Here is a 27,554-nt window from a genome sequence, read left to right on the forward strand (position 1 = left end):
CCGGGATGATGGTGTGGCCCCGTGACAGGCCCATGGAAAGGCCCAGCAGGGCAGGGCTGAGCCTGCTGTGCAGGCCGGGCCGGGCACTCGGTCCTCCTGGAAACACTCCTGTCTAGTTCCTACGGAGCCCAGCCCTCTGCCCGCTCCTGAGACAGGAGCCAGAAGCCCGTGATAAGATCTGAAGTTCTTCGAGGAATCATGGGCGGGGCCTTAGACATTGGCCTTTTCTGCAGGCAGCTTCTTTTCAGCCTTCTCTGGGCACTGACCTTATCACCCCATCCTGCTGAGGCCGGCCGCCTGCCCAGGGCCGTGCGTGAGTGAGGCACGGGGCCCAGCCCTCTCGAGCCTGCAGACCAGTGGAGGTTAGGACACACACACACACACACACACAGCACTGAAGAATTCACTGGGCTTTGGAAGGACGGTGGTAAAAGGAGTGGGAGATTTCCTGAGGGCCTGAGCAGGCTGCCAGGAGGTGGGATGGTAAAGCCCAGGAAGCTCAGCTCCATGCCCTGTGATGACCTAGATGGATGGGATGGCGGGGGCGGGGCGGGGGGGCAGTGAGATGAAGTCCAGAAGGGCGGGGATGTACGTATGCATGTACCTGAGCTGGGCTTCCCAGGTGGCACTAGTGGTAAAGGACCCGCACCCCCTGCCAGTGTAGGAGATGTAAGAGGTGCAGGTTTGATCCCTGGGTGAGGACTATCCCCAGGAAAAGGACATGGCAACCCACTCCAGTATTCTTGCCTGGAGAATCCCATGGACAGAGGAGCCTGGCGGGCTACACCAGTCCATGGGGTCGTGCAGAGTTGGACACGACTTAGCACGCACGCATACCTGATTCACTTTGTTGTACAGTAGAAACTAACGCAATGTTGTAAAGCAATTATATTCTAATTAAAAAAGAGGCAGTGAGGTGCAGGTCGACCGGAGCTCCGCTGTGTGATCTTGGGCAAGTTACTTAACCTCTCTGAACCCTAGTTTTCTCTTTTTGTATCGATTGCATAGAGTTACACTGAGGGGTAAGTGGATGAAGGCCTTGGATGGAGTGCTGAGGAGGGTGCTGTTCCAGGCTACCCGTGCAGGTACATTAGCAGCTCCTGTTATTAATAGGGGTTGCCGTATTCATACCCCTAGACTGAGACTGGGTGAATCCTTTGCCCACTCACTGCTGTTAAAGCCAGGGATTGGGCTAGTTGGCACTGGCCTCTAAGGTTCTAGCCCCTCGTGAGTATAAGGACCCTGAGACTGGGCAGGTGGAAGGAAGGGGAAAGTGACTTTGGGTGAGGGACACAGTGTGAGCAAAAGCACAGAGGCAGAAAGAGGATCCCGTGTTAGTGGTTTATTGCCACAAACTTAAAGGCTTAGAATGATGCCTGTTTATCATCTCACAGGGCTGGAAGTCAGAAGCCCCTCTCGGTATAGCAGGAAGCTGAAATCAGGGTGTCGGTCAGGCTGAGTTCTGGTCTGGAGGCTCTGGGAGACAAAACCTGCCCCCAAACTCAGGGCTTGTTGAATTTACTTCTTGCTGTTGCAGGCCGGAAGCACTTTTCCTGATCAGTCATTGACCAGGAATGGCTCTCAGCCTCTCAAGGCTGCCCACGAACCTTGCACACATTCCTTCTCCTTCAGGCCAGCAACTCTGTCTCTCCCTCCAGCCCCAGATGTAAGGGGCTCATGTGATTGGGTCAGGCCCTCCTGAATACTCTGAGTCTTCAGGTCTGCTGACTTGGAGTTTAATTACATTTACAAAATCCTCTCCCAGGAGTTCCTAGGTTAATGTTTGATTGAGTAACTGGGAGAAGGTGTATGCTCAGGGCTCTCTTGAGTTCTGAAGCCTGCCACACTTGACTTACATTCAGGACAAAAAGCAGAGTGGCCAGGGGGCAGGAGGCAGCTGTCTGAGCGGTGGGGTTGGTGGTAGGAAGGACGTAAGACCACTCTGGGCCTTGGGTGGCAGGTGGAGGAAGTGGCCCTCGCACCACTAGGCACACTTATTTCAATCTGAGCAAAGTGCCTGCCTGCACACTCACCGCCACCCAGGCCCCCATCCCTGGGTTCCCCCAGTCTGAAGAGAGCACCCAAGCCTGAAACCATAGTCTCCTCCCTCTGGGGCAGGTGGACACACCCACGAGCCCCGAGGTTACTGAGCTCAGAAGCCCAGCACCTACCCTCTGTAGCTGGTCTAGGGTCCAAGGGAGGCTGGATCTCATGCAGCAGCCAAGAGCCAAAACCTGAATCCGGAAATCAGCTGGAGAACGTGTGTCCGCTTGCGTGACCATCCTTCCCGTGGTCCGCGCAGCCTCCAGGGAGCCTGTCGAGGGTTTGGGGGAGTCAGCATTCACGGTCTCGCAGCATTTCTGGAACCCCTCGGGCCGCTTCTTGTCCTGTTTTGGATCCATTACGATTGAAAACTCAACAAACTCTTAAGTGTTGGTGAATAACTGTGTCCTAAAAAAGCTCTCAGTAATCCAGGGTTTTGAAATTCAAGTGTTCTCTAAACATACTAGGAAGTTGTCTTTATTATCCACAACACGTTCAAGGCTCCGAAAGCCCTTTGTGGTCTCAGCCCGTGCATTTACTTGGGTCTTTGTTGAGCGACCTCACTCACTTCACTTTGTGTGTCTAAGGCTGGTGATTTGGTAGAGGACCCTTGTACTAGTTCTGATGGTGAAGCCGTGTGCAATCTCTGCTTTTTCTGCTCAGTCTGCTCCCCCTGGAAAGCACTGATTTCCAGACAGTGGAAGGGACGCCAGACCAGCTTTAAAGCCCCTTCCTGTCAGGAGTAGGGGTTGGGGGGTGTCCCTGCTAGGAAGGGACCTAGTGGTAAGAATGGTTCTAGCTTTCTCAACTTCCAGGTGGGCTGTGGGGAGCTTTGAGGACAAGAGTGGACAGTGGAGGTGTCCCTGCAGGCCTGGGCCCCTGCAGCTGCTAGGTTAACCAGTCCTCTTGGAGACGGACAGCTTTTTATTTTTTTTTAAGCAATGCCTCAAGGCATATAGGATCTTAGTTCCTTGACCAGGGATGGAACTTATGTCCTATGCAGTGAAAGTGCAGAGTCCTAACCCCTGGACTGCCAGGGAATTCCTCCTAGGGACAGCAGTTTTATTGGTGGACTTTAATAGATATCCATAGAACACTGGTCAAACTTTATGTTAAGCTTCTCAGGGAGAGGGCCTGAGCTGTTACTGAGGGCGTCATGCTTCTATGGAGGGTGACCAGGCAGTGTCCAAGGCTGAACCATGCCCTCCCAGGCAACCCGCTGGGCCTTACACATTGTATCATTAAAAGCTAGTCATGTCCTTAGAGACTGAGTATAGCGTGTGTCCTACTGGACACACCATTAACAGGGCCGCAGAATCACGTTATCGCCTACCGTCTTCACCAAATTTAGGAATAGTCTGGTGTCCAAAAAGAAAACATGTCTTTGGAAGGAGGTATTCCTTGGAGGCGCAGGCCCTTTAAACCGTCTGTGTCTGGGGACCCCCTGTATGTCTCAGTGCTGGAATTAGGGACATAGACACCTGCAGTCGGTCTTATTCTGCTTTATGATAGATTTTGTTAACTCCATGTTGGGAAATGGGGCTGGAGTGGTAGGCTGGGTCCAATTTTCCACTTTCTCCTGAGTGGTAAGGTCTAGGTATGAACTGACACCCAGCATGGCGCCAGTTACAATGCTGGACAATTAGGCACAATACTGGCCCTTCTCTGGGCCTGAGTCTCCTTCCCGACCCCCCAGGAGGAATGACAGCTTCCTCTTCACTCGATAAAGGCCAGCCGGCACCCCACTGACTGCTCGAGAGCTTGGGAGAGGGCAGGATGGATGAGGGAGTGCCTCCGGGAGGGGGAGGGCTTCTCAGGTGGAGTCCCTATCTCTGCCTCCAGCAGCGTCGTCTCACCGAGCCCATCTGTCCTCTGCCTCCCGCAGCCCAGGCCCCTGAGTGGGAGGGATGGAGAACTCTTCAGCAGCGTCCGCCTCCTCCGAGGCCGGGAGCAGCCGCTCCCAGGAGATCGAGGAGCTGGAGCGCTTCATTGACAGCTACGTGCTGGAGTACCAGGTGCAGGGGCTGCTGGCCGACAAGACGGAGGGTGACGGCGAGAGCGAGAAGACGCAGTCCCACGTCTCCCAGGTAACACCACCCAGGAGGGCATGGGGCTCGGCAAGCTCAGAGGGGTGCTAAGGGGCCCTGGCTCCAGGCAGCGTCCCTGCCAAGTGCGGCCCTAGATTGCCAAGGTGGGGATGGCCCCCTAACCAGAGTGTGGGATCCAGGCAGGAAGCCCCCGCCTGTGCACTCCTGGCCCCTCTGACCCCACTGGGCAGCTTGGGCCTGGCAGACTCAGAATTCATGGAACCCTCGTTTATTGAGCACCTGCTGTGTGCAAGGCACTGCTCCCTGCTCCATGAGCCACAAGCTCATGTTCTAGCAGACATCTGATGATTGAAGCTCATCCAAAGGCACACCATCAAAAGTCTGTCACTTCTGAATGGGTCCTCTGATGTCGAATACAGGCAGTTGTTGGCAGCCAAAGATCGTGTCTCTCAGGCCTCACCCAGGGCTCTGTGTGCCAGACCTCGTGACGCACATGAAGCCTTCAGACCAGAATCTCAGGTCTGAAGCTCTGGAGCTTCCCTGCTGCTGGCCAGTCTGTGGCAGCCCTGGTGGAAGGTGAACTCTGCTGAAAGACTGTGGGTTGAGATTTGGAAGTTTCCACTTCTCCAGAGTAGAATGTGAACCATTAACGGAAGCGACCATGTCAAGTGTGTCTTTGCTGAGCATGATAAATCCTCAGTAGATCATTGTTCAAAAGTTGGTTCCATATTGCTTCTAGCTGCCTGTGTGACCTCAGGCAAGCAGACCCCTCAACTTCTCTGAGGCTTGGCTTTCTTATCTGGTGAATGAGGATGATCCTGCCATCTCAGGAATGTTGCAAGTTCAGAGGTGATCAGATCAGATCAGATCAGATCAGTCGCTCAGTCGTGTCCGACTCTTTGCGACCCCATGAATCGCAACACGCCAGGCCTCCCTATCCATCACCAACTCCCGGAGTTCACTCAGACTCACATCTATTGAGTCAGTGATGCCATCCAGCCATCTCATCCTCTGTCGTCCCCTTCTCCTCCTGCCCCCAATCCCTCCCAGCATCAGAGTCTTTTCCAATGAGTCAACTCTTCACATGAGGTGGCCAAAGTACTGGAGTTTCAGCTTTAGCATCATTCCTTCCAAAGAAATCCCAGGGCTGATCTCCTTCAGAATGGACTGGTTGGATCTCCTTGCAGTCCAAGGGACTCTCAAGAGTCTTCTCCAACACCACAGTTCAAAAGCATCAATTCTTTGGCGCTGAGCCTTCTTCACAGTCCAACTCTCACATCTATACATGACCACAGGAAAAACCATAGCCTTGACTAGACGGACCTTTGTTGGCAAAGTAATGTCTCTACTTTTGAATATGCTATCTAGGTTGGTCATCACTTTCCTTCCAAGGAGTAAGCGTCTTTTAATTTCATGGCTGCTGTCACCATCTGTAGTGATTTTGGAGCCCAGAAAAATAAAGTCTGACACTGTTTCCACTGTTTCCCCATCTAGTTCCCATGAAGTGGTGGGACCAGATGCCATGATCTTAGTTTTCTGAATGTTGAGCTTTAAGCCAACTTTTTCACTCTCCTCTTTCACTTTCATCAAGAGGCTTTTTAGTTTCTCTTCACTTTCTGCCATAAGGGTGGTGTCATCTGCATATCTGAGGTTATTGATATTTCTCCCGGCAATCTTGATTCCAGCTTGTGTTTCTTCCAGTCCAGCGTTTCTCATGATGTACTCTGCATAGAAGTTAAATAAACAGGGTGACAATATACAGCCTTGACGAACTCCTTTTCCTATTTGGAACCAGTCTGTTGTTCCATGTCCAGTTCTAACTGTTGCTTCCTGACCTGCATACAAATTTCTCAAGAGGCAGATAAGGTGGTCTGGTATTCCCATCTCTTTCAGAATTTTCCACAGTTTATTGTGATCCACACAGTCAAAGGCTTTGGCATAGTCAATAAAGCAGAAATAGATGTTTTTCTGGAACTCTCTTGCTTCTTCTATGATCCAGCAGATGTTGGCAATTTGATCTCTGGTTCCTCTGCGTTTTATAAAACCAGCTTGAACATCAGGAAGTTCACGGTTCACATATTGCTGAATGAAGCCTGGCTTGGAGAATTTTAAGCATTACTTTACTAGCGTGTGAGGTGAGTGCAATTGTGCGGTAGTTTGAGCATTCTTTGGCATTGCCTTTCTTTGGGATTGGAATGAAAACTGACCTTTTCCAGTCCTGTGGCCACTGCTGAGTTTTCCAAATTTGCTGGCATATTGAGTGCAGCATTTTCACAGCATCATCTTTCAGGATTTGGAATAGCTCCACTGGAATTCCATCACCTCCACTAGCTTTGTTTGTAGTGATGCTTTCTAAGGCCCACTTGACTTCACATTCCAGGATGTCTGGCTCTAGATGAGTGATCACACCATCGTGATTATCTGGGTCGTGAAGATCTTTTTTGTACAGTTCTTCTGTGTATTCTTGCCACCTCTTCTTAATATCTTCTGCTTCTGTTAGGTCCATACCATTTCTGTCCTTTATCGAGCTCATCTTTGCATGAAATGTTCCTTTGGTATCTCTGATTTTCTTGAAGAGATCCCTAGTCTTTCCCATTCTGTTGTTTTCCTCTATTTCTTTGTATTGATCACTGAAGAAGGCTTTCTTATCTCTTCTTGCTATTCTTTGGAACTCTGCATTCAGATGTTTATATCTTTCCTTTTCTCCTTTGCTTTTCACTTCTCTTCTTTTCACAGCTATTTGTAAGTCCTCCCCAGACAGCCATTTTCCTTTTTTGCATTGCTTTTCTATGGGAATGGTCTTGATCCCTGTCTCCTGTACAGTGTCACGAACCTCATTCCATAGTTCATCAGGCACTCTATCTATCAGATCTAGGCCCTTAAATCTATTTCTCACTTCCACTATATAATCATAAGGGATTTGATTTAGGTCATACCTGAATGGTCTAGTGGTTTTCCCTACTTTCTTCAATTTAAGTCTGAATTTGGCAATAAGGAGTTCATGGTCTGAGCCACAGTCAGCTCCTGGTCTTGTTTTTGCTGACTGTATAGAGTTTCTCCATCTTTGGCTGCAAAGAATATAATCAATCTGATTTCGGTGTTGACCATCTGGTGATGTCCATGTGTAGAGTCTTCTCTTGTGTTGTTGGAAGAGGGTGTTTGTTATGACCAGAGCATTTTCTTGGCAAAACTCTATCAGTCTTTGCCCTGCTTCATTCTGTATTCCAAGGCCAAATTTGCCTGTTACTCCAGGTGTTTCTTGACTTCCTACTTTTGCATTCCAGTCCCCTATAATGAAAAGGACATCTTTTTCGGGTGTTAGTTCTAAAAGGTCTTGTAGGTCTTCATAGAACCGTTCAACTTCAGCTTCTTCAGCATTACTGGTTGGGGCATAGACTTGGATTACTGTGATATTGAATGGTTTGCCTTGGAAACGAACAGAGATCATTCTGTCGTTTTTGAGATTGCATCCAAGTACTGCATTTCAGACTCTTTTGTTGACCATGATGGCCACTCCATTTCTTCTGAGGGATTCCTGCCCGCAGTAGTAGATATAATGGTCATCTGAGTTAAATTCACCCATTCCAGTCCATTTCAGTTCACTGATTCTTAGAATGTCGACATTCACTCTTGCCATCCCTTGTTTGACCACTTTCAATTTGCCTTGATTCATGGACCTGAGATTCCAGGTTCCTATGCAATATTGCTCTTTACAGCATTGGACCTTGCTTCTATCACCAGTCACGTCCACAGCTGAGTATTGTTTTTGCTTTGGCTCCATCCCTTCATTCTTTCTGGAGTTATTTCTCTACTGATCTCCAGTAGCATATTGGGCACCTACTGACCTGGGGAGTTTCTTTTTCAGTATCCTATCATTTTGCCTTTTCATACTGTTCATGGGGTTCTCAAGGCAAGGATACTGAAGTGGTTTGCCATTCCCTTCTCCAGTGGACCACATTCTGTCAGATCTCTCCACCATGACCCGCCCGCCTTGGGTTGCCCCACGGGCATGGCTTAGTTTCATTGAGTTAGACAGGCTGTGGTCCTAGTGTGATTAGATTGACTGGTTTTCTGTGAGTATGGTCTCAGTGTGTTTGCCCTCTGATGCCCTCTTGCAACACCTACCGTCTTACTTGGGTTTCTCTTACCTTGGGCGTGGGGTATCTCTTCACGGCTGCTCCAGCGAAGCGCAGCCATTGTTCCTTACCTTGGACGAGGGGTATCTCCTCACCACTGCCCTTCCTGACCTTCAACGTGGGATGGCTCCTCTAGGCCCTCCTGCGTCCGCGAGGCTCTTAGGTCTCCTGCACCAGCAGGCAGGTTCTTCACCGCTGAGCCACCTGGACCTGCTCAGAGGTGATAAGAGGCTCAAAAACTCTGGAGGAGCAGGGTGTTGTCTGTATCTGGAGGTTCAGGAGGGTCTCTTCTGCTCAGGGTCTCAGGCCCCGCGTTGATCTCTTGTACTTGTCCACCCTCAAGCCCAGGGCTCCCTCCCAAGTAGTGAGGAGCCACATGTGGCCCCTGGTTTGGAGGAAAGCCAAGTGCAGCTGTCTGACTCACCATCTGGGTGGGCAGCAGATCCAGACCCTCCAGCTTTTAGACGGCCAGGATGAACTTGTGGCTTTCCTGGCACTCAGGACCAGGAGTGGCCCTGGGAAATTCTGAAACCAAAACAGTGCAGCTCAGATTGGGACTTGAACCCACACTCTTAGTTGAGATCACACACTTGTCAAGACTTCGTGAAGCTCGGGTTCTTGATGTCTCAGAAAGAATCCAGTGAGAGACAAAATGATAGGTAAGAAGTGAATTTATTTAGAGTGAAACATACTCCACAGAGTGTGGGCCGTCTTGGAGGACCATAGGCTCTGAAGTATGGCTTGGTTAGTTTTTATGGGCTGGGTAATTTCACAGGCTAATGAGTGGGAGGATTCTAACTCTTTCGGGTGGGAGGAAGGGCAAGGATTTCCAGGCATTGGGCCGTTGCCCACTATTTAGCCTTTTAGGGTTAGCTCTGAACTGTTATGGTGCTGATTTATTTAGCTAATATATTACAATGAAGATATAATGAGGCTCAAGTTGAATCTGGAAGTTGAATCTTTCACCATCTTGGATCTAGGTAGTTCTAATCGGTTTTTGTCATGTCCTGTGACTATATGGCTTCCCTGGTATGTGGACTCTGGGGCTTCCCTGATAGTTCAGTTGGTAAAGAACCCACCTGCAAGGCAGGAGACACCAGTTCGATTCCTGGGTTGAGAAGATCCCCTGGAGAAGGGATAGGCTACACACTCCAGTATTCTTGGGCTTCCCTGGTGGCTCAGCTGGTTAAGAATCTGCCTGCAATGTGGGAGAGACCTGGGTTGGATCCCTGGGTTGGAAAGAACCCCTGGTGAAGGGAAAGGCTACCCACTCCAGTATTCTGGCCGGGAGAATTCCATGGACTGTACAGTCCATGGAGTTGCAAAGAGTCAGACACGACTGAGCGACTTTCACTTTCATGACTTATGTTGTTCTTCTCGAGGTTGTGCTCTGTCCCCTTCCTTCCTGTTTCAAAGCCATGGTGCTGCCTGCCTTATCCCCATTGGAGGGTAGGGAAAGGAAGATCAGCCCTGAGAGAGAAATGGAAATATATGTGATGCTTTCCTGGTGTCCTTGAAGTTCTAAGATCACAGGAAGTAGCGAGCCTGTAATCTGTTCAGTATTCAAGCTGCAAGTGTGTAGTGAACACCTGCTCTGCACCTGGCGCTGTCCTAGGACCATGTACCCGGGAGTGAGCAAAAGAGAGGAGGAGCTCACCCCTTGTGGCCCTTATTCCGGTGGTGGATGGCAACTGCTCTGGGGGAAAATAAATCGAGAAAATGGAGTGTGAGGAGTGATGAGGGTCAGGAGGTGTTTGCAGTTGTAAATGGGATGTCAGGAAGATGTCATCAAAAGCGGTGGAGGCATAAGCCTGGATGGGAGTGGTCAAGGGCAGAGGGGCTGGTTGCTGGAGCAAAGGCCTTGAGTCGATGAGAGGGCTTGGCCTTGGCTCCAGCCCCACAGAGAGGCACGGGGCTGGTCTGGCACGTGCTGCCTGTCTCCCCCACGGTGTAGGGGACTCCGGTGGCCTCCAGCAGAGCATCCCCTGAAGTTTCCTCCATGTGAAATGGGCTCTTCCAAGAGAGGGGTCTCAGGAAGCTGTGAAGCTTCACCCCAGGGGAGCACTTTGCGAGTGGTAGAATCTCCGTTCCCATCAGGGAGAATTGGGAAGGAGGGGCCTTCCCAGTGCCTCTGCCCTCTCTAGAGCCTCAATCTGGGCCCTGCAATCCCGGCTCCTGCTCCTGGGATAGGTTGGGCCTAGCCATGCCCGGATATCCACATCTGGAGCAGCTGTTAAACAGATGCTAGCTGTGAGGCAGAGTGTGGAAAACACTTGCGCCATCTAGATGCATTCCTTAAGCCGCCTGCATTCCCTGAGGTTCCCTGGAAGAATGCAAGCACCTGGCAGGATCCTGGGGTCCGCCTGTGCGCTGCTGGCCAAGGGGCGTACGTTCCAATCCTGCTGCCACCAACTACTCCCCCACAACCCTAAACAGCTGGAGTCCAGACTCCAGGGGAGGGGGCAGCTGTGGCGACTCTAAGCAAGGCCAGGGTTAGAAGTGTCGGCATAACTACTTCTTCGGAAAAAACACGATCTCTTTATTGACACCACTTAATGGGAAATCTTTCTGCTAAAGCACTTTTGCTTGTTTTTGCTTAACCTGATGACCGTTTTAAAGGGAAGCCAAAGACAAAAACAAAAAAACCTCAGAGAATGTCCCAGGCTGCCTGTCTGCAGTGGTGTTTTGATGTTTCTGGGAGAGAAAATTGTTAAGAATCTTGGAAACCTAGAGAAGACTTGAGGGAGTGGAGAAGAATGTTGCTTTTCAGTGGGTGAGGTCGTTTTTTAGGATCTGAGAGATGACAGTTGACTCTCGGGAAGAAAATACCTCGAGATGCTTGTAGAGGGTGTTCCCCCTGCCCCTGCCCCACCCACAGCTAGGAAGGAAAATGAATGGATGGATGGATGGATGGGAGGGAGAGAAGAAGAGAGAGAGGTTCCTTTTTATCCTATATGAGTAACCCAGAGAATGTATGTTCTGTTTCCCAACATGTTTGGGATATCAATTTAAAATTACCCCACACATTTTAAGAGTGCCTCCCTTCCAGTGGATTCCAAGTCCGCAAAGGCACATCCTGAAAGTTGTCCTTACTCTGTCCTTGGGAGGAGGGAGGTGATGGCTCTGTTCTGCAGAAGAGAAAATCTGAGATGCAGAGGTGGGACATAGCCAAACCCCACTGCACAGTGGTGGCTGAGCTGGGTCCTGGGATCCACCCCTTCCCCACCTACTTTTGGTTCCCTGCTGGGTACAGGCTGTGACTAGCAGGCTGCTGGGAGGTAGTATACTTTTTTCCCCTGTGGAATGAGAATTGGGATTCCAAGTCTCATTGACCAGTAACCTTTTGAGGAAGAGATTGGAATGTTGTAAGTAGGGAAGTTTGGCACCTCTGGTATTACTCGATGGTTTTATAGACCATCAGCAAGCTTTAAAGCAGTATTCACAGCTCTGGCTGTTCATTGGAATTGCTTGGGAGCTTGGGCAGGTCCCACCCCAGAGTTGAGTGGAATGGGGACGGGTCTGGGCACTGACATTCTTGTCAGCTCCCATGTGACTCTGACGTCCTTTTCAGGGTGATGACTACAGCCACAGGTGGACTCGTCTGTCTCCCTTCCCCACCCCTCCATGGTGAAGGGCCTGGAGGTCTACTCTCTCGGAAGGATAGAATGTAGGGACGTTGTAAAAAATAGATATGTCTAATGAAAGCATGTTTCCCCAGAATTCTTGGTAACAAGTCACATGAAGAGCCAGTGAGGGTGAAGATAACTTCCTGTAGTTCTCTGGGATGCTGTGAGGCCCTTGGAAGCCATGCGTTGGGAAGAGACCTTACAGAGAGGGATAATAAGAGGATTCAGATGAGTGTGAAGTTGCTTTCTCACAGCATTTCCCTTCCCTCTTTCTCGTCACATTTTTCCTCGCATTCTGCTTTCCCTCTGCACTGTTCCCTCATCCCTCTTCTATCCCATTCCCTCATTTCCTCCTGCCCTTGGAATCCTTATTCCCTGCCATGGTTGCTCAAAGGAGGACGCGCTCAATGGTGGACCTCCCATGAAAGGCTTAACAGAAGTCAATTTAAGGGGAACTGTGGGGTGGTTGAATATGGGGAGTCATTTTATCTTTCTCCTTATTTAAAAATATAATTTATTTTTAATTACATAATTACTATATGCATATATTCTCATGATACTTAAGAATTCAAAGGCTAATTAGCTACTGCCTTATTCCACTGTCTTACCTCTACCTCCATCAGAATGATGAGTTAACTTCTTCACCTTTTTAATGACTTACAGAAATATATTATTTCCAAATCTTATATCATAGCTGGGGAAATGTTGTTTGAGAACTCACCTTTTTCACCTAGCTGTTTGCCCTAGTGATTCCTCCAGGCTTGTACATCTGCTGTGTTCTGTTTAATGGCTGCAAAGAAACCCACAGTACGGATGTCCCATAGTTTAACAACTCACCTATTGCTGGACATTCAGATCACTTTCAGAATTTCCCCTGGAGATACAGGATACATCAGCGAACACTCCCGAACGTGTCTCCTCCTGCACATGTAAAAGTGTTTCTTCAGGTGGATGCTGAGAAATAGAATCAGATTTAATAGCTGTTGCCAAATTGCTCTCCAGAAGGCCTGTTGTATCGTTCACAGGACTACCAGTGGATTGAGACGAATGGCCTCTTGTCACTTTAGTTTGCATTTCCTTGATTTTTAGTGAGGCTGAGCCCTTTTAAACCTGATTACCAGTTGTTTTTAAAAACAAGTTAAATTTTTATTTTACTTTTAAAGCAATAGTAGAAGAACAGAGACAATCAGAAAACAGAAAGAAGCCCACCATAATTTTATGATAAAAATTAGTATAGTTTTTGTGCATTATTTTTTTCTTAATATACCTCTGAAGAGTTGAGCTTCTAGCATACATGTAGCTTTTAGCTTGTTTACTTATTTAGGTTGGTCTCCTGTACATTGTTTGGTGGTTTGGGCATAAAGTACAGTTGCTGAAACCGGCCAGTTACCATTGGCTAAATAATGAAATATAATTAGAGCTAAGAATGATTAATTCAGGCCCTGTTCTAGGCTCTAGGGATAAAGTCATGAATAGAACTTACCTTCAGAGGGAGAAAGGCAGGTGATAGACAAAGAAGGAAACAGGATGTTAGAAGGTGATGTATACGTGAAAGAGGCAAGAGGGGCCCGGGGTGCTGGGCTGTCTAGAATGCTTGCTTAGACCTTTGAGTAAAGATTTGAAGAGGGTGAGAGTGAGACCACTAAGGAACCAGCCTTCCAGGCAGAGGGGATGTCAGGAACACAGCTCTGGTGTGGGAGTGTACCCCACTTTGAGGAGTAGCTTTGGGGCCAGTCTGGTGGGGGCAAAGAGCCACACCTGTGGGGCCTGGTCAGTGAGATGCTGGAGGGTTTTGAGCAGAGGAGAGAGGTGCTATTGGTTAGATCAAGCCACTCTGGGTGCTTTGTGGACAATCAGCAACATCAAGGGGCAGGGTGGAAAGGAAGCAAGGGACCAGGAAGTCCTTGGTTGGCCAAGGTCAGAGGTTGATGGCAGCTTGGAGCCGTGTGGGACCGTGGAGGTGGTGAGAGATGGTCAGTTTCTCATACTTTAAGGCACAGACAACATGACTGGCCTTGACAATAGCCTGAGCCTGTGGAAGGACAGACTTTCCAGAAATGAGATGGAAGACCCTGGAAGATCAGTGTTGGGGAGGTCAAGAGTTCAGTTTTCAGATGTGAGAGGTTTAAAATAGTACTGGATTCTGCTGTACAACAATGGCAGAAACCAACATAGCATCGTAAAACAATTTTCCTCCAATAAAAAAATAAATAAATAAGAGAAAAGGATAGTACTGGATGTTTTGGTAGAGATGTCAATTAAACAGTTGGATATACAGAGTGGCGTTCTGAGAAAGAGAATGACCTGGAGATTTACATTTGTAAATAGTGACATAGGGGTGGCATTTTAAACCCAAAGAGTGAGGGAGCTTAGACAAAAGGGTCAAAGACTGAGCTCCAAGAAGTTGGGACCCTGAGGAGGAACTACCAAAGGACAGGGAGAGGTGTCCATGTCAATTCATTTACTTTACATAACAATGCTGTGAAGTTCAGTTCAGTTCAGTCACTCAGTCGTATCAGACTCTGTGACCCCACAGACTGCAGCACTCCAGGCTTCCCTGTCCATCACCAACTCCTGAAATTTACTCAAACTCATGTCCATTGAGTCGCTGATGCCATCCAACCATCTCATCCTCTGTCACCCTCTTCTTCTCCCTCCTTCAGTCTTTCCCAGCATGAGGGGCTTTTCAAATGAGTCAGTTGTTTGCATCACGTGGCCAAAGTATTAGAGCTTCAGCTTCAGCATCAGTCCTTCCAGTGAATAGTCAGGACTGATCTCCTTTAGGATGGACTGGTTGGATCTCCCAGCTGTCCAAGGGACTCTCAAGAGTCTTCTTCAACACCACAGTTCAAAAGTATCGATTCTTTGGCACTCAACTTTCTTTATAATCCAACTCTCACATCCATACATGACTACTGGAAAAACCATAGCCTTGACTAGACGGACCTGTGTCGGCAAAGTAATGTCTCTGCTTTTTAATATGCTGTTTAGGTTGGTCATAGCTTTTCATCCAAGGAGCAAATGTCTTTTAATTTCATGGCCGCAGTCACCATCTGCAGTGATTTTGGAGCCTAAAAAAATAAAGTCTATCACTGTTTCCCCATCTGTTTGCCGTGAAGTGAAGTGATGCTGTGAAGAAGATGCTCTATTGTTGTCTGCTCACGGGGGAGGAAACAGAGGCTCAGAGAGGTTGACTACGCTGCTTAAGGTCACTCAGTGAGCACGTGGTCAGTCTGCGGTTCAGACCACGTGGCCTTGCTCCCGGTGCTGTAGCAGTTTCTCTTGTTTTATTACAAGCAAGGGAAACAGTCTGAGGAAGGAAGGGACTTGCCCAAGGTGATAGACTAAGAGACAGAGCAGGAATATGAACTCAGATTTGCTGCTTCAAGAACTCAGGCTCTTGGGAATTCCCTGGCGATCCAGTGTAGGACTCGGTGCTTTCACTGCTGGACCTGGGTTCAATCCCTGGTCAGGGAACTGAGATCCTGGAAGCCTGGTTGTACAGCCAAAAGCAAAAAAAAACAGCAAAGAAACAAAAAGGAACTCAGAATCCTAATCGCTGCATTAAGCTGCCTCCACAATAGGAAAGTTGCTTGAGTTTTTTGTTAGTTTGCCTTCAGATTGGAGGGAAAAGGTTTTCTCCCTCTCTCAAATCTCAGCCCTTGGGCCGCATCCTCCCCGAGCCCCCCCACTCCAAGATTTTTCTGGAGTGTCACTGTGGGTGAGAGAGTGAGCTGCCAGGCAGTCTCCACTCCCGCCTCCCCTGGCCCCCCTCTCCTGGTCAGTGAGACCATGGACGAGGACAGAGGAAGCGGTCTTGTATGCTCCTGACTTCTGAAAGCCCCCACCTTTAGGCTATCCCATGCCTGGGCTCCGTGAGGAAGCCCCTTCTCCTCTCGGGCCCCTCACCAGAAAAAGAGGGTGTTGGGTGAGAGCAGTGGTTCCCACTAGACCTTCAAATCACTCCCCTTCCCTGCCCTGGGTGGTCCTGGCACCCCCTTGATTAAGAAGTCCTGGATAAGATGGCTTTTAAAATAATTTTTCACTTTGAAATAATTTCAGATGTACATAAAAATTATACTAATTAAACAAAGAATTCCTGCACATCCTTCACCCAGATTTTCCACTTGTTAATATTTTATCACATTTGCATTCTCTCTCCTCTCGACAGAGCAATTGATCAATAGATTCTGTATATGGAGAGATTTCCCCTCTATCCCTAAATACGTCAATGTGTATTTACAAAGAACAAGGACATTCTCTTATATAGTCATGAAGCAGATACAATACTATTATTTAATCTGTAGACCTTATATTGCCCTGTTTCCCCAATAATGTCCTTTATAACAACAACAACAAAAAAAATCTAGGTTCCTCAGCAAATTAAACATAGAACTACTATATAACCCATCAGTTCTACTTCTGGGTGTATACCCAAAAGAATTGAAAGCAAGTATTTGGCCAGATGCTTGTACAGAATGTTCACAGCAGTATTATTCACCATAGCCAAAAGGTGGAAACACTTTTGTTCATCAGTGAATGATTGGATGAACAGAATACAGTCTATACATACAGCAATATTATTGAGGCTTAAAAAAGAAAAAAAGGAAATTCTGTCACATGGATGAACCTTAAGGACTTTATGCCAAGAGAAGTAATTCAGACACAGAGGATAAATACTGTTTGATCCCACTTCTGTGAGGCATGTGGAATACTCAGATCTGTAGAGAATGAAAGTAGAAAAGTTGTTACCAGGGTTTTGGAGGAATGGGATGGGGAGTTACTGTTTGATGGGGGCAGTTGCAGTTTGGGATGAAAAAGTACTGGAGCTGGATGTTGGTGTTGGTTGAATAACAAGGTGAATGAACTTAATGCCACTGAATTGTGCACTTAAAAATAGTTAAAGTGTAAATTATGTTTTACTACAATAAAATAATGTCTGGTTCAGCATCGAATCCATGATCATAAATACATTTCGTTTCCAACATTTTCACTGGCTCTTTGAACTAATGCCTGTTTATCCCTTTTACTCACTCTGCCTCTCTTTTGGCTGTGTCACCCTGGGTCAGTTACTTGGCTATGCTTTGTCTCAAGTTCCATGTTTGCAAAGTTGGGGGTAATAAACAGGCCTAGGGATCTGTGTGGAGTAAATGTTAATGTATGTAGCAGTCTTCATGCCTGGGTTTAAATGAAATCTTTGTATGTCCTGGTGAGGAACCCTTTGCTATACATGTTGCAAGGGGCCTCTCACTTGTCTTTGTGTTTGTGAATTTTTTTTAACACAAAATTGTAGACTTTGATGGAATTTAAAACTTGCATCTTGGATTTTAACCAACTTGGAATGTGTTGTCCATGTGTGGTAGGAGGCAGACCTTAGGGTCATTTTCCCCTCACTAGCTCGCTGGTTGTCTCGTCCCTGTGTTTATTGTTTACTGATGGTCTCTCCCTGCCCTCACGTGAGACACTGTCCTTATCACATACTAAGTTCCTATGTACACGTCTGTTTGTACATGGATGCAGTTCTATCAGCTGATCTTTTCCTCTCCTCCTCCTGATGCAGCCTGCTGGTTTGACTCTGCCCTTGATACACGTCCAGGCTTCCCTGGTGGCTCAGCTGGTAAAGAATCTGCCTGCGGAGACCTGGGTTTGATCCCTGGGTTGGGAAGATCCCCTGGAGAAGGGAAAGGCTATCCATTGCAGTATTCTGGCCTGGAGAAGTCCATGGAGAATTCCTGTATAGTCCATGGAGTCTCATAGAGTCAGATAAAGCCGAGCGACTTTCACCTGATACACGTCCATGTCTGGAAGGGCAAGTGCGAGGAATTCAAACACCACTGATAAGGGGCTCCTGCAGCCTCCCTACCTTGGGCTTTTCTCTTTTTACTCCTCCCTCAACCTTCAGTGGCGTCCTCTGTCCTCCGTCAAGTCTGCTCTCCAAGTATTGTCCATCCTGGCGAGCAAATGACTGATAACAGATTTTCATTCTTTTAGCATGAAGTATTTAGAATGTACTGATAAGAGCAGATAAAAGCATCTGTTTTGAGTACAGAATAAACCGTCTGTGCGCCTTGTTTGTTAAACTTAACCCTGTGCTGTCTTTGTTTCATCTTTTTAAATTAAGAAATAGGTGATAGTAGGTATGGTGAAGGCCCCAAACCACTCTGTGAATTCCATGGTCGGTGTTCCCCTGTACGGATTTCCCACCTTTCCTGCCTCTTTGTGTCCCATGACCTCTCAGGAGAGCCTCCTTACCCCCCAGGGAACTTGCTCCCAGCTCTAAACCCTTCACCCCAACGGAGAAGTATGCTGGGCTGACCCAGGCATGGGGGCAGGGCCGAAGAGAGTGTTCCCCAAGGGGGCCCTTCTCTTGTTCTGGAATCATTTCATGCAGATGAGGACATTCCCGGAAGCCCTGTGTTTTCTCTAGGCAGTGGCTCATTAAAGGCAAAGGGGACGGAGAGGGTGGTGGCTTCAGCCTAAGCAGGAAGAAGATAGCTGGGCAGCAGGATCCCAGCAGATGGTGGGGAGCCCTGAGCAGGGAAGGGAGAGCTCCCAGGGGCTTCAGGCAGCAGCAGAGCGCGGATGTGGCTGGGGAGTTGGAGGTGGGGTGCCACACGGGCCCAGTGGGTGCAGCTGCTGGTGCTAAGTGCAGGGTAAAGAATCCGCCTGCCATGCAGGAGACCCAGGTTCAAACCCTGAGTCAGGAAGATCCCCTGGAGGAGGAAACGGCACTCCAGTATTCTTGCCTGGAGAATCCCATGGACAGAAGAGCCTGGAGGGGCTACAGTCCAGGGGATCACAAAGAGTCAGACACAACTGAGCAACTAACACTTTAACTTGGGGGTGTCTGGAAAGTTGTACCTTCCTCCAACAGCTTTCCCCAGGGCCGCAGCTGGGTCTCTGGGGTGGGTTTCTGTGGACTTTCCTTTCTTGCTAGCTTTCCTACACACATCAGCCCTCAGCTCACTGCTTGTCCGTACGATGCGCTCAGAGCCACTCCGTTTCCCCTGCTGCCTACTCTCCCAGTGGAGACCCGAACGACTCAGGACGCTAGCCTCCTGACCAGTGGACTCCCCACACCCACGCTCCCGGCCAGTTCAGCCTTCTAACACAGCACTGATGATGCTCCCCCTCCCCACGCCCCCCCTCCTACCGCCAAGCCTTCCACCCCCTGTGCACCCAGGAGGAGGCTCTGACTGCCTAGCGGGAGGGTCCTGCTTGCTACCCCCTGCCCCTGAGCTAGCTGGTATTCCCCGGTTGGGTCCACACTCGGGCTCACTGTCCTCCAGGGATCCGGGCTTGACTGCTTTCCTTCCCACGAGAATCCTTCGAGAGCACATTGTCCTTCTCAGCCTTGCATCCCCCCTCCCTTTCTTACTGTTCCTGGGCATCTCACCTCTCCTGTGAAGGGAGCGCTGGGTGCAGGTCCCACAGCAGAGGTGCTCAGGAAGGCTGGCCGCTATAAAGTTGAGGGTGACCTCTGTCGAAGCAGAGACGTCTCATCCAGGGGCTGAGGCGGCACGTGGTGTGCAGAAGCCTCGGCCTCCCCTCTGTGCCTGCCTGTCTGGACAGCCAGTGTCGCTGCCTGCCTCTGCCCTGCCAGAGATCACGCTGACCCCAGGAGGAGGTGCCCCTACCCTCGGGTCACTGTTCTGCAGGGTGTTACGTCAGCAAGTGTGCAGCTGGGGTTGAAGTGTTTGGGATGCCCCATGGGAGGAAGCCTGTCTCTGCAAGGCTGTCCTGGGATGGAACGAGGCGTGTGGCATCTCGTTCTCCCCTGGCTGTTAGTCACTCTGCGTCTTGAGCATCCTCCCTTCTCTCAGTCAGGCTCCAGCCTGGAAGGGAGATACCCCTCAAGTATGGGAAGCAGTAAAGCAGAGGGATTGTTTTTACAGTAGTCCAAATATTTCACAAATATATATATCTAAACACATACATACATACATGGATTACTTTTTTTTTCTTGCCATGCCATGCGGCATGTGGGATCCTAGTTCCCCAACCAGGGGTGGAACTAAGTTCCCCAACCTGCAGTGGAAGCATGGAATCTTTAATCTTAAGCCCTGGACTGTCAGGGAAGTCCCTGGATTACTTTTTGTTTTGAAGTTACTTTTGGCTTATAGCAGATGCACAAAAACTAGTACAGGTGTTCCAGTGGGCCTGCTCCCGAATATGAACATCTCATGTAACCATAGTGCAATGATCAAAACTGAGGAATTAGCGTTGGTACAATGAGATTTTACTCGAAAATCACCAGTGTATCTACTAATGTCCTTTTTCTGTTCCAAGATCCAAATTTGCATCTAATTGTCTTGCTTTCTTATTCTCCTCCAACCTGTGGCACTCCTGTGGTCTTTTCTTATCCCTACCACCCTGACACTTTTGAAGGTCATTTATTTTTTGGAAATTTCATCAGTTTGGGTTGCCTGATGGACACTGCATTTTTGGCAAGAACCCCTCAAGAGCGACATGGCCCTTCTCAGGGCATTATGCTGGGAAGTCCATGGTGGGTATATGTTTTATTACAGATGATGTTGTCCTTGATCACTTGGTTTAAGGTGGTATCTGATGGACTTCTCATTTTGTTTCTTTTTTTTCCCCCTATAATTTAATCAATATCTTTGCAGAGATGCTTTGAAACTACAAGTATCTAGACAGAGGGAATATAACCCAGGGAGTTGATTATCCAGATGATAAAAGAAATGAGAAACTAAACAACCACAGGAAGCCATCGCCTCCCTCAGGCCTGAGGCAGAACGGGTGGAGATGGTGTTGCCAGAGCCCAGGGTTAGAGGTCTTGCACAGGAAGCCTATCTGGTGAGGCTGGAGCCTTGCAGAGACCCAGTCGCTGCTGGTAACGCTGCCTGAGGCACAGAGAGAAGGGGGAGAAACTTCAGGGCTTCCCTCTCTTCTTCCTGTCTGCCACTGGGCCAACCCAACTGGAAGCCCCTGAGTCTGCAGGGTCCAGCCCCTCTGCAGTACAGAGCAGGGATGAAAGCGGCTTGGAGGGCACACTCTTCGGGGACTGGTGCCTGGCCTTTACCTGTCCTTCAAACTGAGCCGGACTGTCCAGTATGACACTAGCTATGTATGGCTCTTGAGCACTTGAAAAATTGACAAGCTCTGGACTTCCTGGTGGTCCAGTGGTTAAGACTCTGCCCTTCCAATGCAATGGGCACAGATTTGATCCCTTGTCCAGAACTGAGATCTCATATGCCACATGGCACAGCCAATAAATAGCTAAATAAATAATTAAAAAATTAATTGACAAGCTCTAAGCAGATTTCAAAATCTCAGTATGGAGAGAAGTATGTAAAATATCTTATTGATCATTTTTATGTTAAGTAATTATTGAAATAAATGGATTGTTAAATTTAATTTTACCTTTTTCTTTTCCTTCTTTAAATCTGGCTAATCATTTAAAATTACATCTGTGGTTCCTATTTATTGGCCACCACGGCTGTAGAGGACACTTGTACCAGCCTGTATCATCAGCATTGTAGTAAAATGTCTTTCTTATACAAAAGTCACATCCTTGACCCACAGTCTTGAGGGTGTGTCTTGCCAAGGTTTTACACATCCAGGTTGGTGATGGCCTTGAGCCATCCACACTCACTCACAGTTCTGACCAAGTATGTCAAACAGAGATTGGGCTCCTCTGGTTTTTGTGACTCATACAGGTTGTAGGTCGAGGTCAGTGTTCGACATGAGCTGGAGAGCCTACCTCACATTTAAGACAATAGTACAAGCACCTCCATATACCTGGATAGCACATTACAGTGGACGAGCTGTACTGTTACTACTACTCTAGATCTATGCATAGGTTTTCTTTTTAGATGTATTTATTTATGGCCGCTCTGGGTCTTCACTGCTGCATGCAGGCCTTCTCCAGGTGCGGCGAGCTGGGGCTGCTCTCTAGTTGCGGTGAGCGGGCGTCTCACTGCAGTGGTTTCTGTTACTGCGGAGCGTTGGCTTTAGGCGCAAGGGCTTAGTCGTCCCTTCGCATGTGGGGTCTTCCCGGACCAGGGATTGAAACCGTGTCGCCTGCACTGGCCGGCGGAATCTTCCCCACTGGACCACCAGGCCTATGTACAGATTTTTTATGGCTTACAAAGGCCCTTCATTCCCACCTTTGCAGAGTCAGCCAGTCTTGCCGTCCCCATATTATCGGTGACAAAGTGGAGCCTGGGAGATAACGTTGATTTCAGTGGCTCTTAAACTTCCCTTGGAGGGCTCGTCCAAATGGAGAAGACAGGTCCTGCCCTGAGAGAGTGATTGAGCGGGTGAAGGGTGGGGCCAAACACCCACTGTGTGGCAGGGTCTGGGGACGATCACAGTGCTGGTGGTCAGACCACGGTGGGTGCACGAGAGGCCTGTGAGCTCTCATGAGGTCAGTGGTGGGACTGGGCTTGAGCTGGGCTTCTGACGGCCAGTCCGGGGCTCTTCCCCGGTGCCGTACCCTCCTGTCAGCGCACAGGTTCACCGTATTTAGGGGCTGGGTGTACGGGATGATCCCCACATACGTGCCTCACCTTTAGCTCCAACCTTGACACTGTAAGGTCTTCCCTGATAGCTCAGTTGGTTAAAGAATCCGCTGGCAATGCAGGAGACCCCGGTTCGATTCATGTGTCGGGAAAATCCGCTGGAGAAGGGATAGGCTACCCACTCTAGTATTCTTGGGCTTCCCTTGTGGCTCAGCTGGTAAAGAATCTGCCTGCAATGCGGGAGACCTGGGTTCGATCCCTGAGTTGGGAAGATCCCCTGGAGAAAGAAAAGGCCACCCACTCCAGTATTCTTGCCTGGAGAATTCCACGGACTGTGTATTTCAGCAAAGAGTCGGGCACAACTGAGCCGTTTTCACTTTCTTGAAGTAGGGGCTGGTATGGCTGAAACAGGGTTAGGTGGTCAAACATGGTGCCGTTTTATTAAAACTCCTGTTTACCCTGGGTGGTGTCTGGTTGGCTTTGGAATGTAGCTGGATCTTCATCACATTGGTGGGCTTAGGCAAAGGAAAATGAGTCTGCTTCCTCACACATATGCCAAAGGGTCACCTCCATGGAATTTGGAGATGCCAACTCAGACCTGCTGGTAGAGAAGGATTTGTCATTGGACATGGCCGAGCAGGATTTTATAACGGCTATACTTCAGCAGGGCGGGACCCTGCCTGGGGGGCCAGGGCAGAGTGAGGATGAGCCCGTGTGTCCTGCCATCACTGACCACTCCTTTCTCCCCTGCAGTGGACGGCAGACTGCACTGAGCAGCTGGACAGCAGCTGTTCCTTCTCCCGAGGACGAACACCCCTGCAGCAGGTAGGGAACCAACTCTGTGCTCTGGCAGAGGCTTATCGTGCTCGTGTCTGTCTGGGGTCCTGGGCTGCTCACTTTGGTGCTCCTGAGAGGTGGAGATGTGGGGAGAGCAAGAAGTGGCACACGAGGAGTGTGGTCTGCCATCTGGAAAGTTCTCCCTGAATATCCAGCCCACAGTGAAGCCTCCGCTCCCCAGAACACATAGGTTCATAAGGTTTATTTTCAGTAGCAGCGTTATTTATAATACAAACATCTGCAAACCACTCATGACCCATTGAGAGGGGAATGGATAAATGATGCATGAATAATCCTTAGAGTGTAATGTAACACAGGAGTGAAGTGAGTGATGGATGCTACAGCCTCACAGTGGAATATTATACAGCAGTGAAATGAGTGAACTGGAGGCTCACGCATCAGCACTGGTGATGGAGCCTATGAATAATGGGTCTCCTAGGGTTTTGGTGCTGGAGGGGCACTTCGGAGATAACTTTTGCTCCAGGTTTGCAGGAGGAGGCTGCTCCAGGGGCAGCCCGTGGGGGTGAGGGAAGCCAACCAGTGTCCTGGGACCAGGCTGGAGCCCCCTACTTCGCCCCCTGCTGCTTCCCTGTGAGATCCCAAGAGAACCCCCGAGCGGGTCCTATGACTGGGAGGGAAGGAGGCACCTGCTCCTTGAGAACTGTCCCTGGTAACCCCCCAGGTCCCACATACCCGCTGGTTGTCGAGCTGTCCTTGTTGAGATCTTATTCTACTTGTGGGAGGTGGTGGAGTCGGAGGCTGAAAACGCCGTGCATCTGTTCTCACTCTGTGCCTGTCCAGAGAGATAAGGGAGGCGCACGGACTTCAGTAGTAGCTCGCTCCCAGTTCCAGAGCGGCTGCGGTGACACGTTGCCCAGGCCCACTTGCTTATGTCTGACTTCAGTCCGTGCTGCTGCTGAAACCAGCTCTCCTCTGTTCTCTCCTGAGGGAAGGTGGTCTGTCCTAAGAGAAAGTTCTGGGTCTTTCTTAGGTGTCGGGCTTTGCTGTACGTGGTATGGGCTTTGCTGTACATGGTGTGGGGGGACAGCTGTTCTGGGCAGCTCTCTCACATGCGTGTCCAGCTGATTCTTAAGTAGGACACCATGATACCGCCTGGGTGAGGTGCTCTGCCGCAAACTCGGCGGCAGTTCTCTTTTGTCCTCAGCTTCCTCGTATAGAAACCAGAAGGCTCGATGGCCTCTGAGTGTCCTAGCTTCTCCACGCCATCTGCAGACAAAGAAGTTAGGTCTACGGAGATGTCATGACCTGACCAAGCTGGGACTTGACCCCAGGTCTCTTGCCTGCCCTGTCCTTGGCCCTTTTCCTTGTCTTCCTGTCACACGTATCCTTCTGAGGAAGTCTTTTGTCCCCCTCCCTAGACTGCTGATGCTTGGTCCGGGACCCTGTTTATATTCCTGAGCCCCTCCAGCTCTTGGCCTAAGACTTGGCGTGTCAGAGGCACCGATCACTAGTATCTGGGGTTTCCTACATGAAGATCCCCTTAACTCTTGAGTGGCAAAGGTAGTCTTGAATTTGAGGACTCAAGAATTAGAGAGAGGGCTTCAGGGGAGGGTTGAAAGTCTTGGATGGGGACATAAGAGGCTGGTGAGTGAGAGGCCAAAAAAACAGCTCTCTGTTAGTAGGTGTCTGTTTCTGGAATCTTCCTTTTGTTCCCTTCTCCTTTGTCTTTTGTCCCTACTCGCCCTCTCTGGTCCCATTTTCCCATCAGTCCGTATGTGTTTCTAGGCGGAAGAGAACAGTTATCCTCCCACGCGCTTCTCATCTGCCTCCTTCATGCTGAGCTGTCCCTTCACAGCTGGTGCCCCCTGCCTGGAGGAGAGTGGGTGGGGATGTGGCCTGTGGTTGTTCAGTTGCTAAGCTGTGTCTGACTCTTTGCAACCTCATGGACTGCAGCACACCAGGCTTCCTTGTCCTTCACTGTCTCCCAGAGTTTGCTCAGACTCCTGTCCACTGAGTCGGTGATGCCACCCAACCTTCTCATCCTCCTTCACCAGGGCCAGGACTTGTGGGAAGGGGGTACCCTGGCACAGTGAGGACCAGCTGCCCCTCAGTCCCAGCTGAACAGTTGGCTTGGGGTAAGCAGAGGATGAATGAAATGCAAGATGAAGTGCAACTGAAGTTAAAGAAGAAATTGTAAAAGGCTTATGTTGAGTCCTTTCTTGTCAGGATGAACTGAGCATAGGTCCATTGTAGGGGGGAGCACCAGGAAGGGGAGACAGGCTCTCAGAATGTAAGCCTGCTTTACTTCCCGATGTCCTAAGGCAGGCAGGCTTCGTAGCCTGACCCTCATGGATGGCCCGTGGCGCTGGACACTGCGCTGCAGTGCCTGGAGAGGCAAGAGTTGGACTGAAATGAGGTCTCCTGAAGTCAGGAGAACCTTGGTTTGGTGATGAAAGGCCTGATTGTAGACATTAGTGACGCAGTTAACGAGGGTACCCTTGTGGCTCCGGTGGTAAAGAATCCACCTGCAATGCGGGAGACCTTGGTTTGATCCCTGGTTTGGGAAGATCCCCTGGAGAAGGGAAAGGCTACCCACCCGAGTATTCTGGCCTGGAGAATTCCAGGGACTGTATAGGCCATGGGGTCGCAAAGAGTCGGACACGACTGAGCGGCTTTCACTTCACTGTTAAGGGTACAGACAGTAGAGTGGTGTTGGAAGGATGGGAGTCTTTCTTGCCACCAGCCCAGGAGCGTGTTCAGAGCTGGCGTGGCGGCTCGGCAGTGTCGGGCCAGCCTCCATCCTCCTCACGGTTCTGCCCCTTCTCTCGTGTTACCTGTGTCCCGTGGCCCATGCTGGCTCGTGTCCATCTTCCTGCCAGGCCTGCACCCACTCTGGGCCTCGTCTCCAGGAGCCTCTGGTGTCCCCTCGTGAAGCAGCCATCTTTTTAACATTTTTTTTGACTGTGAGGTATGTGGCATCTCAGTTCCCCAAACAGGAATAGAACCCACACCCCATTAGTGAAGGTGGGAAGTCTTAACCACTGGACCGCTGGGGACGTCCTTGCAGCCATCTTCTGATGCCCTCTGGTGGAGGGATCGAAGCTGGTCAGCATCTTCTAAGGAACTGTATCACAAGAAAAGCCCCACAGCTGGCCAGATGCAGGGCCCCTGCCCGCTCTGCCCTGGGGTGGCCCCCTGATGGAGCTGCCCACTGAAGAGTGCCTCTGAGGGGCGTGGCTCTGATGGCATGGTGCTGCCCAGACGTTCCTCAAGAGCCCCTTCAGCCTGGTCCAGCAGATGCAGGAGTCCTGGACCAGCTTGTCGGGACACCTACTAGCCCCGTGAGCACCCACTGGCCTCCTCACTGCACCCTCTCACCCAGGCAGACACCCTCCGCCTCATACTAATCCATGCTGTGGTCGGGATGTTCCATGGAAATATCTGCCTGCCCCTCATCCTGCTGGCCAGCCCTGATTTGGGCGCCGGGGCTGCCTCTACATCCCTGATCGCTCCTGGCCCAGGGCCTGGTGCACAGTGGGTGCTCAGTAATGATTCCTGCGATGGCTCAGAGCTGGTCTATGCAGTCATTCCCTTGCCAGCCCTGTCCCTCTGGCTGCAGCAACTGTGCTGTGCTTTCAGAGGTGGGAAGATGGTTGGCTCTACTATCCCCCTGGGAAGAATTTCAGGGGGACACTGAAGCTCAATCGAGGTAGCTGGGGTGGGCTGGCTGCCCTGGCACTTTCCCTGACTGCCGCATCTTGGCCACCTGTGCCCAGAACAGTAGGGCTGGCAGGAGGGTGCTGAAGCATTGCATTCTGCCCAGGAAGCTGTGTGGTGGTGGGTCTCAGACCACAAGCCAAAACAGGGGCTAGGGGCAGGCCCCATTTAGGGATTAGTTTAGCACTGGGATTACTTTTTGTTGTTTTAATTAATGTAAAAAATTGAAAACAAACAAACCAACCCTTGCCTTCTCTGCACCCTTTCAGAGGCACGTGGTAGAAGTAAGCCAGGGTAGACAGAGACCCATGAGATGGGAGGAAGGGGTCTCGGAGAGTCCGGAACAAAAAATGGGCTCCGTGTAGCCCTGAAGAGGCCCAACAACTGCCTGCCACTGGGGATGGGCTGTGCTGGGGACTGTTTGGCATCCCGGCAGTGTCTTTCCCAGAGAGCTCGCCCATCACCTGGTCAGTTACTCAGGAGGTTGGAATACAAGTTTCCACCTCTTATTGTAACAGGGGAAGTGCCCGGAGAGGACTTAGAGGAAAGCACCTGGATTGAGAGCGTGTAGCCCAGTGCATTTAGACGACATCTCTGATTGAGACTTAGCATTCGGGAAAGGAAGCTGAAGGTGTAGGAAAGGCTATTGTGGAATCAGGTACAAATAGCTCTTTTCCATCAGCACAGAAGTGCCAAGGAAGG

The 27,554-nt window shown here is 49.8% G+C and overlaps 1 protein-coding gene across 8 annotated transcripts in view; it reads left to right on the forward strand.

Moving 5' to 3' along the window:
- CTIF (cap binding complex dependent translation initiation factor) overlaps positions 1-27,554 on the forward strand; it is a 326,254-nt gene that overhangs the window by 73,341 nt on the left and 225,359 nt on the right. For all 8 annotated transcript variants that reach the window (XM_005224342.5, XM_010819001.4, XM_015460146.3 and 5 more), the window contains exons 2-3: positions 3,929-4,130; positions 23,091-23,162. In XM_005224342.5, coding sequence (XP_005224399.1) covers positions 3,951-4,130; positions 23,091-23,162 — 252 coding nt within the window. In that variant the 5' untranslated portion in view covers positions 3,929-3,950. The remainder of the gene's footprint in view (positions 1-3,928; positions 4,131-23,090; positions 23,163-27,554) is intronic.

This window comes from Bos taurus, chromosome 24 (genome assembly GCF_002263795.3).
Source record: "Bos taurus isolate L1 Dominette 01449 registration number 42190680 breed Hereford chromosome 24, ARS-UCD2.0, whole genome shotgun sequence".
Taxonomy (NCBI): Eukaryota; Metazoa; Chordata; class Mammalia; order Artiodactyla; family Bovidae; genus Bos; species Bos taurus.